This window comes from Aquarana catesbeiana, linkage group LG03, assembly GCF_042186555.1.
Source record: "Aquarana catesbeiana isolate 2022-GZ linkage group LG03, ASM4218655v1, whole genome shotgun sequence".
In the NCBI taxonomy this organism is placed as follows: Eukaryota; Metazoa; Chordata; class Amphibia; order Anura; family Ranidae; genus Aquarana; species Aquarana catesbeiana.
Window position 1 is genome coordinate 665,738,587 of NC_133326.1, and position 16,010 is coordinate 665,754,596.

Here is a 16,010-nt window from a genome sequence, read left to right on the forward strand (position 1 = left end):
GGGACCCAAGAAAAGTCAAAGTTGCTTGAAAGTTGAGCCAGCAGGTCAAGAGAGACTGTTATGTTTAAAGCTGTTGGTTTATTCATATTGACCCTCAGGCCCGAAGTTTCACTGAATACTCTCAATATTTTGTAAACCACGGGGGTGGAAATTAGGGGAGAGGTTATAAAGAAGAGGAGGTCATCGGCATATAGTGCCCATTTATGTTCCTGGTTCCCGCAGGCCACCACATTAATGTCATGGTTAGATCTAATTGCTATGGCCAGTGTTTCAATGGCCATTGCAAAAAGGAGGGGGGAGAGTAGGTCTCCCTGTCTGGTACCCTTACCTATAGAGAAAGAGGCTGAGTATCTACCCATCAGGCGTATCTGTGCTGTTGGGTTTGTGTAAAGTGATTGAATTAGGTTTAGAAAATATGGGCCAAAGCTCCATCTCCGTAGGATATCAAACAGGTATGCCCAATCTACTGAATCAAAGGCCTTGTGTAGGTCTGTTTATGTTTTTTATTAGGAGATCATAACTTGGATGGGGTAGGGAATTATGGGATGCCCAATTTAAAAATTTTCATAAAAAAGAACCAGGGACAACTCTCTCCCTTTTTACAGATTCCTCTTCTTCCTTCCTCCTGCACAAACTTGGTTCCCTTTGTACAGCACCCGCTGGCTCACTCCTGGAGGAGCTAACAGTATTTTTGTTAGCTCAGCAACAGCCCGATACAGGCTAGGAACTCCCTGTCCCTTTGTAAAGTAGCACATGAGGAGTGAACAGCATTTCACACCACTTTCTGACTTCCGGTAGACATTGAGCCCAGTTCTACTGCTTGCCGAAAATGCCAGCCCACCTGGCTGCTTCCTCTTCCCACTCCTCCTGGCTGACACACATGGAGACTCCCCAGGGCAAGGTTAGATGGAGACTTGGCACACTGCTGTCTTCAAGAGGGACCTGCTACAGCTGTGAGTCTCCACCCTTGTCTGTCTGTTCACTGTGCTGATCTACTCAATGTCTCTCCTTGCTCTCTCCTGCTGCCTCTCCGGTTAGGGTCCCTCAAACTACCTTCTGTGGTGGGATCTTTCCAGGCCAGCCTCCCAAGCTTCAGCCTGAGGTAAATCCCCTACCCGGCAAGGGTTTCTCAGGGACCACCAACAGCCTCCCTCAGCATTGCTTTACCATCAACCACCGACTCTCCTGCTGGCATGGCTCATGTCTATCTAAGGGCTTTTTAGTTCTCTTACATAGGGAAAAGAAACGGGGAAAGGGCAAGTAGTTGAATGGAGGTCCTCCATTCAACTACTTGCCCTTTCCCCGTTTCTTTTCCCTATATAATTTTTTAACTAATTACCTAAATTGTGGAGGTACCCTGTTTATATTAGACAAATTGGTCTCTTTTTGACCCAAAAAAAACAGTAGTTTGAGATCCATCTCTTAAGTTTGTTTTCTTTATAGTTCTCTGCCAGGCCCCCAACCTGGGGATTGGCTAAAAGCCCCTAAATATTCAAGGAAACCTCTCCTAGCCTCAACCCACTATCTTACAGAACATTCTCCAACATTATAGAAACAGGGGGAGCACCAGAGAGCTGCCAGGATGAGTCATCCAGCCCTGGCCTTTAATAACCCTGACCCAGTTTAGTGACTCACACACACTAGAGGATGCTACACTAATAATAATAGAATTGAGTTCCGATGGTGGATTTGCTGTGCACCATGTCCACAGTACTAAAGATACAGACAGAAATAGAAAGCAAAATGCGATTTTTAGGTGCAAGGAACTCCCAGGAGGGGAAAAACTTTATTGTATTATTAAAAATAAGATTTTTTCACATACTGTATAGGTCAACATGAAAAAGTTAAAATATTTTTTGTTAAAATAGAAAATGCAAATAGTTAACCCACTTACAATAAAAACATGGTCATTAGGAAAAAACACCTCCAAACACACACACACACACACACCAGCATATAACAAACCCTAATCTCAATATGTTATGACTAACTACATACTACAGCACATGTATAGTATAACATAATCTTACTAGCATTATGCTGAATAAGGGTGATTTTATCATGACGCATCTCGCAGCACAGCTTCTTCAGGAGACACCGAGGTGATATAACTCCAGACTTACCAAATTGGATTAGCTGGTTGGGTTCAACGCGGTATCATGGCAGAGAGGGAGGTCACTAAGGAGCCAAAGGCAATCAGTTCATATGTACCCATATACCCAATAAAAAGATGATAATTCTGGTCAGGTCTAAGAAGGAGAAGGCCCCACACTAATGGTTAACAAAAGGACCTGCTCTGGATACACAACACTGATATGTTATGCTGTTGAACAGCGGAATAGTATAAGTTTTGAACTGCAGAACTACCATTTTGTTATTGGGTTCAGGTACATAAGCTGATTGACTTTTCTTCCTCAATGCAATTATAAATATTAGCCCATTACATAGTCATGCTCTGCTTCCTGCTTTGCATTGCTACACAATGGGGGAATGTATCAAAACTGGAGCAGCTGTGCATGGCAACCAATCAGCTTCCGTCTTCAGCTTGCTTAACTAAGCTTTGACCATGAAAGCTAGAAGCTTGTTGATTGCCATGTACAACTGCCAAAGATTTGGCTGCTCCAGTCTTAAAGTGTAACTAAAGTCATATATAAAAAAAATAATCATAACAAATATATTATACTTACCTATTCTGCGCAGTGTTATTGCACAGCGTGGCCCCGATCCTCTTCTTCTGGGGTCCCCAGTGGCGATCTGGGCTCCTCATTTTAGGACTACTATAGCCAGCCGCTTGCTATGTGGAGAAGCGTGGTCTGCGCAGTCCCGAGCTATGTGTCTACGGAGCCACGCTCCATAGACTTACACAGTGGGACTTAGGCCTGCCCCCCATTTCCTCTTCACTTCATCTGATTGACAGCAACAAGAGGCAACGGCTCCTACTGCTGCTCGAATGTTGTGTAAAGATGTCATCAGTTCGAATCCCAACCATGGCACTACCTGCCTGGAGCTTGAATGTTCTCCCTGTGACTGCGTGGGTTTCCTCCCACACTCCAAAGACATGTTGGTAGGGTAATAGGCTCCTGTCTAAATTGCCCTAGTATCTGTATGTATGAATGTAAGTTAGGGACCCTAGATTGCAAGCTCCTTGAGGGCAGGGACTGATGTGAATGTACACTATACACTATATTACTAATTATTACTAAATAAATATGATTAAATTGATAAACATTTAGGTATATACTGCAATAATGACCTAAATTAAGTGTTCACTGATAATACACTCTACCTTTTGAGAGACTGGTAAGCTGGGTACACACATATCAAAATTCGGCCGATTCCAATTTCAATCTGTGTGTAGCCCTCCCTGTTCAACAGAAGCCAATCGTCAGGTTTCCTTGAATAGTCCTCCTGGAAAACCAGCATTAGCCGTAGCAGCCAATGGCGAGTGTTTTCCTATAAGACAAGAGACCCCGTTGTCAGAATATAATATACCAACGGGGGAGATTCCTGCATCCACCTCTCTTGTGTGGATGTGGTAATCTCAGTTTTTTTTTGTTCAGCCTGCTGATTGTACCCAGCTGTAGTTGGGTGGCCAGGGATCTAGGCTTTGTAAGTCTAGACCTCAACAGAGTTTCATTCCATGATTTTGGTGCCTCTCCCCCACCATCCCTGTATACATTGTGGCATGTTGATGAACAGTGGGATGGCTGGGACCAAGCCCAAGATAAATCTGTGTCAATCCACGGCAGTTTCCCAATCTCCTATTTAATGTCTACTCACTCCTCTCCAAGTCTCTGTCCAGTTCCTTTTCAATCTTGATTTTCAGTTCAATGTATCTGCAGCAGTCCAGGAATACTTGCACACATTTATCTCCCTTTAGGATATGTTTGGCACGACGATCACAGCTGTGGCCCATGGGATTGCTGGTCATGCCATCATGGCAGCACTGCCTTTCCAGATTCTCATTGTACTTCAAAGCTTTAAAAAAGAAAAGAAGGAAGAATTTAAAGACAAATTCCAGCCAATTTTGTTTTTTTATGTACCGGTACTTTCATTTTTAATGAGTTAAAATATCTGTCATGTCTATCTCTGAGAAGGAATGTGGAGTGATATTTAGAGGAGCAAAGCACCGATCTTTTTAAAGCTGAACTTCGAACAATTTTTTTTCCCATGGAGCGGGGCTGTGTCCGCACTGCATGGGTTAACTACTCATTTTTGTTTAGAGGTTCAGAGAGCTGAGATATACTCACCTAATCTTCTGATCCTCCCAGCACAAGGTCCCTTCCGCCCCTGCCCCTCGTGGTCCAGCCGTCTTGTGCAGTGGACTGTTCCTGACGTCATTGCGCCCTCTGGACGTGAAGACGCCAGAAACAGTCCACCGCTGGACATGGGGGAGTGCTATTTTCCAGAGGATCAAAGGATCGAGTGAGTATAGGCTCTGTGTTCACCCCTAGACAAAACAAGCAGTTAACCTATCCAATGTGGGCACAGCCCCACTGCGTGAGAAAAAAAAAATTGCCCAGAGTTGGGCTTTATTCATGCAGAATATCTTACTGAATGTTCAGAAGTAAGCCAACACATTTCGAAGATCTGTATCTCCTTCTTTGGGGCCAACAATAAACATAACACATACAGTTATTAATCACACAAAATAGACTTGGAAACATATCATGACTGTCCATTAAAAATGTCATATGAATTTGGTTCAAAGGATTCAAAGTGAATCAGCATTATCAGTTCAATCCAGGTAGCTGACCTATACGGCAACAATGCTATACCAGGAAATATCAGGGTGACCGTACTGGCCTGCAATAATGTATCATTGGCATGGCTGGTCAAATTACAGATACTTTAACAGTAAGAGCATATATGTAATTTAAATTTAAGTTACCGTATATCATTTAAATTATGCAATTTAAATAAATTGTGTCACCCATTACTGTATGTAATTTCTCTGCTCACCTTTTTGGTTCTTCATTTCAATCAGTGCTGCAGATGACCTACGCTTGCGTTTTTTGCCGGCATCACAGGATGGATCTGTAGTAATGAACATATTACATCTGCTTTAACAACTAAGTTCAAATGTGTATCTAAACCTTAACAATAAGCGACTCATCTGACACCCTTTGTTCTGTTAAATATACCATTAAAAGTATTTTATTATATCAGTTTAACCACTTCAATACCAGGCACTTTCATCCCCTTCCTGCCCAGGCTTTCAATGCTGTCGCACTTTGAATGACAATTCAAATATCATTTTTTTCATGTAAATAGTGCTTTCTTTTGTTGGCATTGAATCACTGCTGGGTTTTTTATTTTTTACTAAACAAATGGAAAAAGACGGAAAATTTAGAAAAAAAAATAATATTTTTTGCTGCTGTGATTGGCCCTTGACCCTGATCTGTGATTGCTGTGTCCAAAGGACACAGAGGTCACAGAGCGTGCCCGATGTGCAGCCCAGGAGGCATGCCTGATGTGCACCGCAGGAAGCACACAGGGTGCATGCTGCTGGTAGGACATTTATTGACACCATCCCAGAACTGGACAACTATGCTGCAGCTGTCCTTCGGCTATAGTGCCGTCGGCAAGTGGTAATACAATACCTGTTGATCGTGCCAAAATCTTGCGAGCTGACAACATCCTGTGCTCTCTGCATGTGCTAACTATTATTATTCCTAGTTACCTCTGAGGACTACAGAACCACACCCAGCTATGTCATGGACAACAGGAGGACAGCGGGATTCTGTGGTCCTATCTTGTTCCTGTTGTCCTAATATAGAAGAGTGAGTAAATGTTGTCATGCTAGGGCTAGATGTGTGTTACTGGCTCAATCACTAAATTAAAATAACGGAAACAAGCTTGAAAAAAAAAAAAACACTAGTGCAACCACCACATCTAAGGACTAGTAGGCTGCAATACATAACATTTTTGTTTTTGGGTTTAGATACATCTTAAAAGAAGGGATTTCACAGAAAGCACCCACTTGATATATCACAAGATTGTCAGTCTAGATTGCTTATTTATGCTTGACTGGAAAATGTGCAAAAGCATGAAAGGTTGTCACCAGGGCTTTTTTTCAAAGCTAGAACTTGGCAGAATTCTGTTCTGCCACCTCTGGTGCTGATAACTTGCTCGCTGGTCACTTCTGTCACTTATAAATACAGAAGCATGGCTACAAGTGACAGTGCTCGTCTCCCAGCAGCTGCGCAGAACCTCCATGCCCTGAAACTCTCTATATGACAGCAAAAGAGGCAGGGAATCTACACAGCTGCACAGACACTCTAGTCTCATGTGTGAAGCTCCCCTGAAGCCCACGCTGGCAGCCTGCACTCACAAGTTGTAAGTGTAGCACCCTCTACCTTAGGTAGGTGCTAGAGGTACATTTTTCTCTGCAGTGCAGGTAAATTTAGGTAGGCCTAGCCAAAAGCTAGGTCTGTTTGTTTTGATCTGTGGGGCTGGGAGTGGGCTGGTGACTCACAGATAGCTTCATCTTTCAGTTACCTCTCTAGAGGCTTCTAGAAGGATGGAGTGGAAGAAAGGTGGAGCTGTCTGGGGTGTTTTAAGGAGCCCTGACCAATCACCAACCTGGATTGGCAGGGGGCAGGCCTCCTTAAATACCTAGGGTCAGCCCAGCTGGGGAGGAGTTGGGTGGAAGAACTGGAGATGGAGTATTAGGCTGTCGGGGCCTTTGAGGAAGCTCCCCAGTCTGAGGGGGGGTGACCTTGGGCCAGGGGCTCGGAGCTGAACAAGAACGCCACACAACCCAAGGGGTGTCCTTAACAGGCATAGGAGAGGACAGCGGGGAATACTGCCAGGCAAGTCTCCTGGAGAGATCCACCAGGTGTTGGTGAGTAACACACAGCCAAGAACACTGGGGAGGCACGCTGGAGCGGATTGGGAGGAAGCAATCTAAAAATGGATTTAGAGCCAGTAAGGACTGTTGTGTCATGGGTGGTGAAAGTAGGCATCTGCAGCCAGGAGGGCTGTCAGGGTCTGAAGAGGACTGACTGGGATCAGTAGCCCACCTAGGAGGGCAGCTAGCACCACAACTTTTTTTTGCTACACCATAGAGGCCCGCGGTCCCTGCCTGTTATAAGGCATTCTACTGAGGCCTGGCTGCAGCCAGTGTCAGGCCTAACCATGTGCTAGCTGTGTCTCAAGAGTTGTGCTGGAGTGAGAAGGAGGAATAGTCTGCAGCAAGAGTTGGGCAGGAGAAGTGTACAATACTTTGTCCCAAACTATGGAAGAATCTTTTTTGGGCATTCCATAAATTCCTTAACCCCATCCAAGTTCTAATCCCTCAATAAAATACAAAAACAAAGCTAATGGACTTTAAAGACATTGTCTTGGAGTGTCTGGAAGTGAATGCCAGGCTGGGCAGGGTGACAGGTGAGCCAAATCACTCAGCAGCCTCTACAGGGGTACCGCTACATAAGTTGCTCTTCTGCAGCAACCAGTCTCTCTGATACTTTCTAGGTGGTCGGAGAGGTTTTAGAGAATGAGGAAAGTTCTGTACAGGAGTCCAGGGAGGTTATTGGAGGGGAGAGCTCTCTACTAAGAGGAAGGGGGAGTGTAAGTGTTGGAGAGAGTTTGGGGGTAAACCATATTTTGTTTATAAGAGGCCTGTGAGTAATGCACTCCTCATCCCTGCACACTGTACACAACACACTCCTTAACCCTGAACTCTGTATGTACCACAACCCTCAACCCAGCACCCTGTACACAATGCTCTTTTCCACCTGCACTCAGCAAACTTCTTAACCCTGCACTCTGTATGTAGTGCACTCCTCAACCCTGCACTCTGAACATAGTGCACTCCTCAACCCTGTACTGTGTACACATTGCACTCTGCAACCACGCACTCTGTATGTAGCCCACTCTTCATGCCTACACTCTTTAAACAGTGCACTCCTCAACCCTGCACTTTGTACATAGCGTACTCCCAAACTCATAAGAATGCACCATGAAACCTTGAAGGTTCAGTTTCTGCACCTTTTCTCCGAGAAAAAAAGCCCTGGTTCACTACTGACTCTTGTAAAAAAAACAGCAACATTCTCAGTATTAAAGCTTTTTCCCTTCTCTTTTATAGGTTTAACAGTAATGTTTAAAATACATAAGTGCATTATGTTCAATAATAAAGAAACAGTTACAAAATACACTGTGACTAAATGTACGCAGACACCTAATCAAATTATTGAGTTGAGATGTTTCCATTGAAGGGTACTGGTAATGCTGCAACATACAAGGATATTTTGGATGATTGTGCATGTCCAACTTTGTGGTAACAGTTTGGTGAAGCCCGTTTTGTGTTCCAGAATGACTCTGCCCCTGTACCCAAAGCTAGCTAAAAAAAAAACATGAATGGATGAGTGTGGTTTGGAGTAACTCGAGTGGCCTGCATCCAGCCCTAACCTAAACTCTACTGAACACCTTTTGCGGTAAATTAGAACACAATTTGTGGGCTAGCTCTACTTGTCCAACATCAGTCTGACCTCAAGAATGCTCTGTTGGGTGAATGAGCACGTATTCCCACAGAAACTATTGTGGAAAGCCTTCCTAGAATAATGAAGGCTAATATAGCCACAAAGAGTTTGTGTAGAGGGAGTGGGCAAATTCATATTAGAATGGGATGTTCAACAAACTGGTATAGAGGTGTGATGGTCAGCAAGTAATGCTGGGCTTTCTTGTTGGAAAAAATAAAAGACGTAGCCTGGCAGTACATAAGCTCCTTTGACTAGGAGCCTCACAACATCCTATAAGATGCTGGGTTTTGATCTACAGGTGTTTACTGTATGGTTATTGAAATGGACTGCATCTGTACTTTATATTTCAGGTGTGACAGAATTCCACTGTGAATAGCTAACTAAAAAACTGGTTTCTTTAAGCAAGCCAAGAATGAGGTTTTGTAATGATATTGAAAAAAAAACAGATTAGCATAAATTTATTTAAGTGACCAAAGGCTGTGGTGCCATGGGACATGAAAAGGTGAAGAATTAAAGCAATTCCTTGTACATACCAGATCTCTGTTTCGTGACCATTCCAAAATTTGACTCTACAGCAAGTCCAGCATCATAGAATACTTCCATGTTATTAGCACCACTACCTGGAGTGCAGCCAATGTCAGACTTCTCCACAATGTCCCATACCTGAGAGATAGAGAAATGTAGATTTCACATAGTTTTCCTACTGTTTCTATGGCCTGTACTGAGGTCTAACTCTATATATTTATTTTTTGCAGTTTTGGGTGGAGTTGTGAAGAATTTTACATATTTGTCAGATTTTTATTTCTGTATGGAGCTCTATTGGGGAGATTTTTCCTCACTTCCTGACTTTGTGATACCTGTACCCAAAAACCGATAAGTGCATTTGTCACTGGGGTATAAAAGCGCAGACAACAATAAAAGCATTGCCAGAAGCAGGGCCGTCTTTAATATTGATTGGACCCTGGGCAAAATTTTTCTTGGGCTCTCCAATTTTCTCCATGTAATTTCACTCTCAACCTGCTCTGAGACATACAATAAATAGCAGCTAGACTCAAAATCCATTTACTGAATCAGATCAGGCAGCAATTGCAATTGGTTTGCAGAGGTTACAGTGTACCACTACCGCTCATTGACTGGTTGCTAGAAGTTCCAGCACACATTACGGCTCACTGATTAGTTGCTAGAGGTTACAGCACATGATTTCTGCTTGTTGATTGGTTGCTGGAGATTACTATACATCAATACTGCTCACTGATTGGTAGCTAGAAGTTACTGCACATCATTACTGCTTACTGGTTGGTTGCTAGAGGTTGATCGTGAGGGGACCCATTAATAGACAGAAAACTCCTAGGGTTCCTAGGACTCCTGGGATCAGTGGCAGTGCTGGGGGGAGCGGAGGGTGTGATAAATGGCAATACTAATTTTTTTTTACCAACTACCAATATAAAGAGGAGTTTCGACACTGGCCACCAATGCAATAGGGGTTTACACTGACCACCAATGTAAGAGGGGCATTCACAATGGCCACTAGTGTGAATGAAAGGATTCTACACCAAGCCCCAATGTAATGAGAAGTTTTACACTGACCACCAATGTAATTGAGACATTTAGCCTGCTTTCACATTTATGTGTTGGAAACGCATGCAAAATCGCTTTCCTGACACCACAGAAACATGCTGCCCTTTAACAGGTACACAGCAGTACCATTAATTGTTAATGACGCCCTCACGCATCTGCTGACATGTGCTGTGCAACCGTGGGATTTTGAAAGAGGGTTTTGGACTTTCTTCCACATTTGTAGCGCATAGAGCAGCCCATTGAAATGAATGGGCTGCTCTACACGTGACTTACATCTTTATCCACCTTGTCAGTACACCATAACATGCTAAAACCCCTGCTAACCTCTGCACACCAAACCTCCATCCTCTCCACTCCAATCCCACTCCTCTTTAACTCTACCTGCCTCGTATGCTCATCTTTGGACCCACCTTCCTTACCTCTATACATCCCCTGCTTGCTCACCTGTGCACCCCAAACTGTAATTCCTTCGCTGCCTACCTCTGCACACCCCACACTACCCCCCCCCCCCAGCAATTTGCTTACCTTTGCAGAACAGGCAGATGTTAGGCTTAATGACCACAGTTGTAGGCAGGACTTTCAAACATGCCCCTTTATCTCCCCACTGGGCAGCATTCAGTATAGGTGATGGTGGCTATGGCCTCAGGGAGGCATGATATACATATGAATACCGCTTCTATTTATATATGAATACTGTTGGTCCACTGCTATTTACATATCAATGCCAGTATTTACATGTAAACACAGGGTCTTCAGGTGAGTCATCTGTACCCAATAGGGCAGAGCTGGGCAGAATTAGTAACATAACTTCACAATGAGATATCAGGACACAGCACGGGACTAAAACCTCAAGGGACAAGGGAATTTAAACTGGGATAGTTGGCAAGTATGAGGCAGCTGCTTTGGGCCCCACAGCAATGACAGGGCCACGGGCAGCTTCCCCTTTTGCCATGCCTTAAAGGAAGCCCTGGCCAGAAGTTCTAACCCTTGTGATACAGGAGCTCAGGATCACTGCTCACCGCTTGTATACATGACAGTCTTTATTGAACTTGAAAAAATAGTCCATAATTCTGGTGCAATGGAAAATGAGAATAGCTGTCATTCCACTGGACCAGTCCCACACTAGGGTTTGGGGTTTTCCCATCTGTTTCAGGGGTCCCAAGGAGGCCGTTTGGAGGTTCTTCTCACCCAAAACTCTTTGAACCTTGGGTCCCTAATGAGAACGTAGCAATCCAGAGAGTATTGCAAATTAGTCCTCTGGTTTTCAGCTGGACAACCTCAGAATCCCTCACTCAACATTGCCTTCAAACCATACCCATAATAACTATAACCATAGTCTTTTAGAGACTGGTATGTAAATCAATATAGAGGAGCACTGCACTAGGTGCCCCATTTTCTCATCTCAGAACATTGGTAGGAACACTGTCCTTACAAATTTAAAAGTAAACTATCATGGTTTTTGTTAAGTTTTGTTTAAACTTTTAGTTTATGTGTTTTTGAACTCATGTTGCATATACAGTGCACCTGGAAAGTATTTACAGCGCTTCACTTTTTCCACATTTTGTTATGTTACAGCCTTATTCCAAAATGGATTAAATAAATTCTTTTCCTCAAAATTCTACAAACAATACCCCATAATGACAACATGAAAGAAGTTTGTTTGAAATCTTTGCAAATGTATTAAAAATAAAAAACAAAAAAAAATACATGTACTGTACATAAGTATTCACAGCCTTTGCGCAATACATTGTTGAAGCACCTTTGGAACCAATTACAGCCTCAAGTCTTTTTGAGTATGATGCTACAAACTTGGCACATCTATTTTTGGGCAGTTTCTCCCATTCATACATGTTTTTTTCCTTTTTTCTTGCATTTTAGCAATTTTATACACATTTTTTATACATACTTCCTTTTATATGAGTCAGTTGGTACTACTTCCGTTTGTGGGATGAATGGAAGACTAGTTTAATAGACATAGATTACTGCTTATATATTTTTCCACATCTTTTTTTCATATAATGTTTTGTCTGCCTATGATGGAGGCGCCAAATGCATCATATATTCATTAGCCCACTAGATGGCGCTTGGGGTTTATTCCCTTGTATGGTATTTCGACTCCCATATCTGTTTTTGGGGGGCGGGACTACACCATGATTGGCGATCCAGGCGCCTCCATTGAATATATAAGACGTATGGAGTACCAAGATGGCCGCGCCTCAGATGACGTCTTGATGACAAAATGCGTAAGGCGTGGCCACGTGTTACGCATACGTCTTTCTTTGTGCTGAGTTGACTTCCGGGTTTGGGCAGCGGGCGGTGGAACGCACGCCACACCGCGCTGCACTTCCTATTATTGACAATGTACCAGTCAGCGGAGCACTGTCAGCTCCTCTTAAACAGTGTGTTTTGAAATAAAATATAAATTTTTTTCGGATTCACGCTATGAGGCTCACTTTTGTTTTGCCACATATGGATGTTTAATGCCGGGGAGCGATCAGAGGTGATCAGGACACCAGAGAAGGAGAGGAGGATGGAGGACTGTCACCACGGATCATCGCTGCTGGATTCAGTTTACATGCTTGTTACCCCTGCAGGGGTGAGGCTTTCCGGTGAGTGAGGGCACGAGTGGGGGTGCTTTGGAAGGCGAGGAGCACTTGCCACACCAAGAATACTGTCACTTGAATGAAGAGACACATCACTGTGTTTTAAGAAGAATTTTTCATTAAGTTTTTCTTTTGGGGACACTAATTTAGTACCACTTTTGCTTATGTAGTAAGCATTCACATTTTATGTTTTCCTTCATCACTGTGTTTATGAACTAAGGAGTTTTTTTTTCAACACTGGACATTTTTTCAATATATATTTTTTAATATATATATTTTTTTGGAATGGTTTAGATTTGAATTTTTTCACCACCTGTTTTTATCAGTGTTTGGATTTCTCACAGAGTTTTTATTGATGTATTAGCATACATGTGTTATTGCACACTGCACTTTATTGTTATATATTGCCGTCAGAGCATTATACATATGTACATATAACTTTTTTCACACTCTCGTTACACTTATTTTTGTTTATTGTTTCACACTTATATATCTATGAGCGTTACTCAGTGCACATATAGTTGAACAGCGCCAATCACCCCAATCTAGTACTCTTTCTGATTAGAATTTCACTTAGGTGGTATTCTGTGCTGGGGGGGCTGCAGTTCTTTTACTTCCTAAGCGCGGAACTATTATTTCTTACAGTTTCTCCCATTCTTCTTTGCAGGACCACTCAAGCTCCATCAGATTGGATGGGGAGCGTTGGTGCACAGCCATTTTTAGATCTCTCCAGAGATGTTCAATCAGGTTCAAGTCTGGGCTCTGGCTGGGCCACTCAAAGACATTCACAGAGTTGTCCCGTAGCCACTCCTTTGTTATCTTGGCTGTGTGCTTAGGGTCATTGTTCTGTTGGAAGATAAACCTTCACCCCCAGTCTGAGGTCCAGAGTCCTCTGGAGCAGGTTTTCATGAAGGATGTCTCTATACATTGCTGCATTCATCTTTCCCTCGATCCTGACTAGACTCCCAGTTCCTGCCACTGAAAAACATCCCACAGCATGATGCTGCCACCACCATGCTTCACTGTAGATATGATATTGGCCAGGTGATGATGGAGGCCACTGTGCTCACTGGGACCTTAAATGTTGCAAAAAAAATTCTTTACCCTTCCCCAGATCTGTGCCTCGATACAATCCTGTCTTGGAGGTCTACAGACAATTTCTTGGACTTCATGGCTTGGTTTGTGCTTTGACATGCACTGTTAACTGTGGAACCTTATATAGACAGTGTCAGGTCACCTTGAGGCTAGGTGACAGATGCACACCGTTGGGATCAGGAGTGCACTGCAAGACAGTGGACCCTACGGCTGACTGCTGTGGATGGGAGTCCAGGTATAAGGAAGGCAGGGCCGCTGGAACACCAACACGGATCCCACCGGGGTTAGAGCGTAGGATTCCCTGGGGCGCGGAGTCTAATAGCCAGCAGGTGTTCACCAGGGCCTCTAGTGGTGAGGATGGACTGGGCTGCAACTGGCTCCAGGTTACGACCCCCCAGGGTCCCCCAGCTCACACCCACAGTAGGCAACAGAAGGATAGGGATAGTAAAGGAATAAGCCAAGATCAGGGCCACAAGCAGACAAGGACAACAGAGTACACGCCAAGGTTCAGGGTCACAGGCAAACAGGGATAGTCGGGGACACGCCAAAGGTCAGGGTCACGAGCAGACAGGAATAGTATAGAACACGCCAAGGTCGATAACAGAAATAAATGTAGAGCACACGGTAGGCAGGAACAGGAAGCCAAACACACAAAGGCTGATCAGCAGGGCTGACCTGCAGTGCAGAGGCTAATATAGAGTTCTCTGATAGGAGCTGGGGTGGAGTCATGCTAGAGGAGAGTTAATAAAAGCAGTCAGGTGAGAGTCAGCTGTTCTTTGGAGATGAACACATGGAGACAGGTAAGCTGACAAACAAACTCTATTGCATAACCATGACAGACAGGTGTGTGCCTTTCCAAATCATGTCTAATCAACTGAATTTACCACAGCTGGACTTCAATCAAGTTAAAGAAACATCTCAAGGATGATCAGTGGAAATAGGATTCACCTAAGCTCAATTTTGAGTGTCATGGCAAAGGCTGTGAATACTTATGTACATGATTGTGCGTGATTTTTTCGTTTTTTTAATTTTTATTACATTTGTAAAGGTTTCAACCAAACTTATTTCACGCTGTCATTATGGGGTATAGTTTGTAGAATTTTGAGGAAGAGAATTAATTTAATCCATTTTTGAATAAGGCTGTAACATACCAAAATATGGAAAAAGTAAAGTGCTGTGAATACTTTCCGGATGCACTGTATTTATCTTACAAATACATATTTAGCAAAGCCTATACACATGATATGGGTCGCACAAAAAAGAAAGCACACAGCAGAAGCTGTTTGACTTTAGAATCTCTCTTGCCAAATTTCAGCAACTGGATCACCTGCTGGTGGCATTGTGGTTCTCAGATCTGAAGGGAGTAGTCCCAGTGTCCACCAGAAGGTGTCCCCCAGCAGCTGGCTGGAAGGATATTTAGCCCCTCTTCTAGGTTTACCACAGTGCCTTAGAGTTTTCCCCTGTGCTCCAAACATCTTGATCATGCTGCCCTTCAACCAATGATGTATGCTTATGTGCCTGCTACCCTGACTCTTGCAGCCTTGGACCTGATCCCTCTACCTGTTTCCCTTGTATTTAACCCACTTCCTGACCCATCTTACTCAATGTTCCTTGCATTTCTCGCCTGACCCAGCCTTACCCGATCTCTCCCCTTGCTTTGTATATAGTGTATCATAGTCACTTAGTTAGGTCGTTTTTCATTAGGTTTTACTTGCCAATAGGGATGAGCCGAACACCCCCCCGGTTCGGTTTGCGGCAGAACATGCGAACAGACAAGAAATTTGTGCGAACTTGTGAACCCCATTAAAGTCTATGGGACTCGAATGTAAAAAATCAAAAGTGCTAATTTTAAAGGCTAATATGCAAGTTATTGTCATAAAAAGTGTTTGAAGACCCGGGACCTGCCCCAGGGGACATGTATCAATGCAAAAAAAGTTTTAAAAACAGCAGTTTTTTCGGGAGCAGTGATTTTAATAATGCATAAAGTGAAATATTAAAAGTGAAATATTCTTTTAAATATCATGCTTGGGGGGGTGTCTATAGTATGCCTGTAAAGTGGCGCATTTCTCCTGTGTTTAGAACAGTACCGCAGCAAAATAACATTTCTAAAGGAAAAATTGTCACATAAAACTGATCGCAGCTGTAATGAATTGTAGGGTCTCGGCAATATTATTATTATTATTATACAGGATTATTATAGCACCAACAGTTTACGCAGCGCTTTACAAAATAAAAGGGAGACAATACAGTT

General features: G+C 43.3%; 1 protein-coding gene across 1 annotated transcript in view; it reads right to left on the reverse strand.

Moving 5' to 3' along the window:
• The window catches only part of LOC141133435 (complement C3-like), a 286,038-nt gene that overhangs the window by 147,199 nt on the left and 122,829 nt on the right, over nucleotides 1–16,010 (reverse strand). Inside the window, exons 15-17 of the mRNA XM_073622822.1 lie at nucleotides 9,017–9,146; nucleotides 4,963–5,037; nucleotides 3,781–3,978 (exon numbers count right to left, since the gene is read on the reverse strand). Of these exons, the coding sequence (XP_073478923.1) occupies nucleotides 3,781–3,978; nucleotides 4,963–5,037; nucleotides 9,017–9,146 (403 nt within the window). The remainder of the gene's footprint in view (nucleotides 1–3,780; nucleotides 3,979–4,962; nucleotides 5,038–9,016; nucleotides 9,147–16,010) is intronic.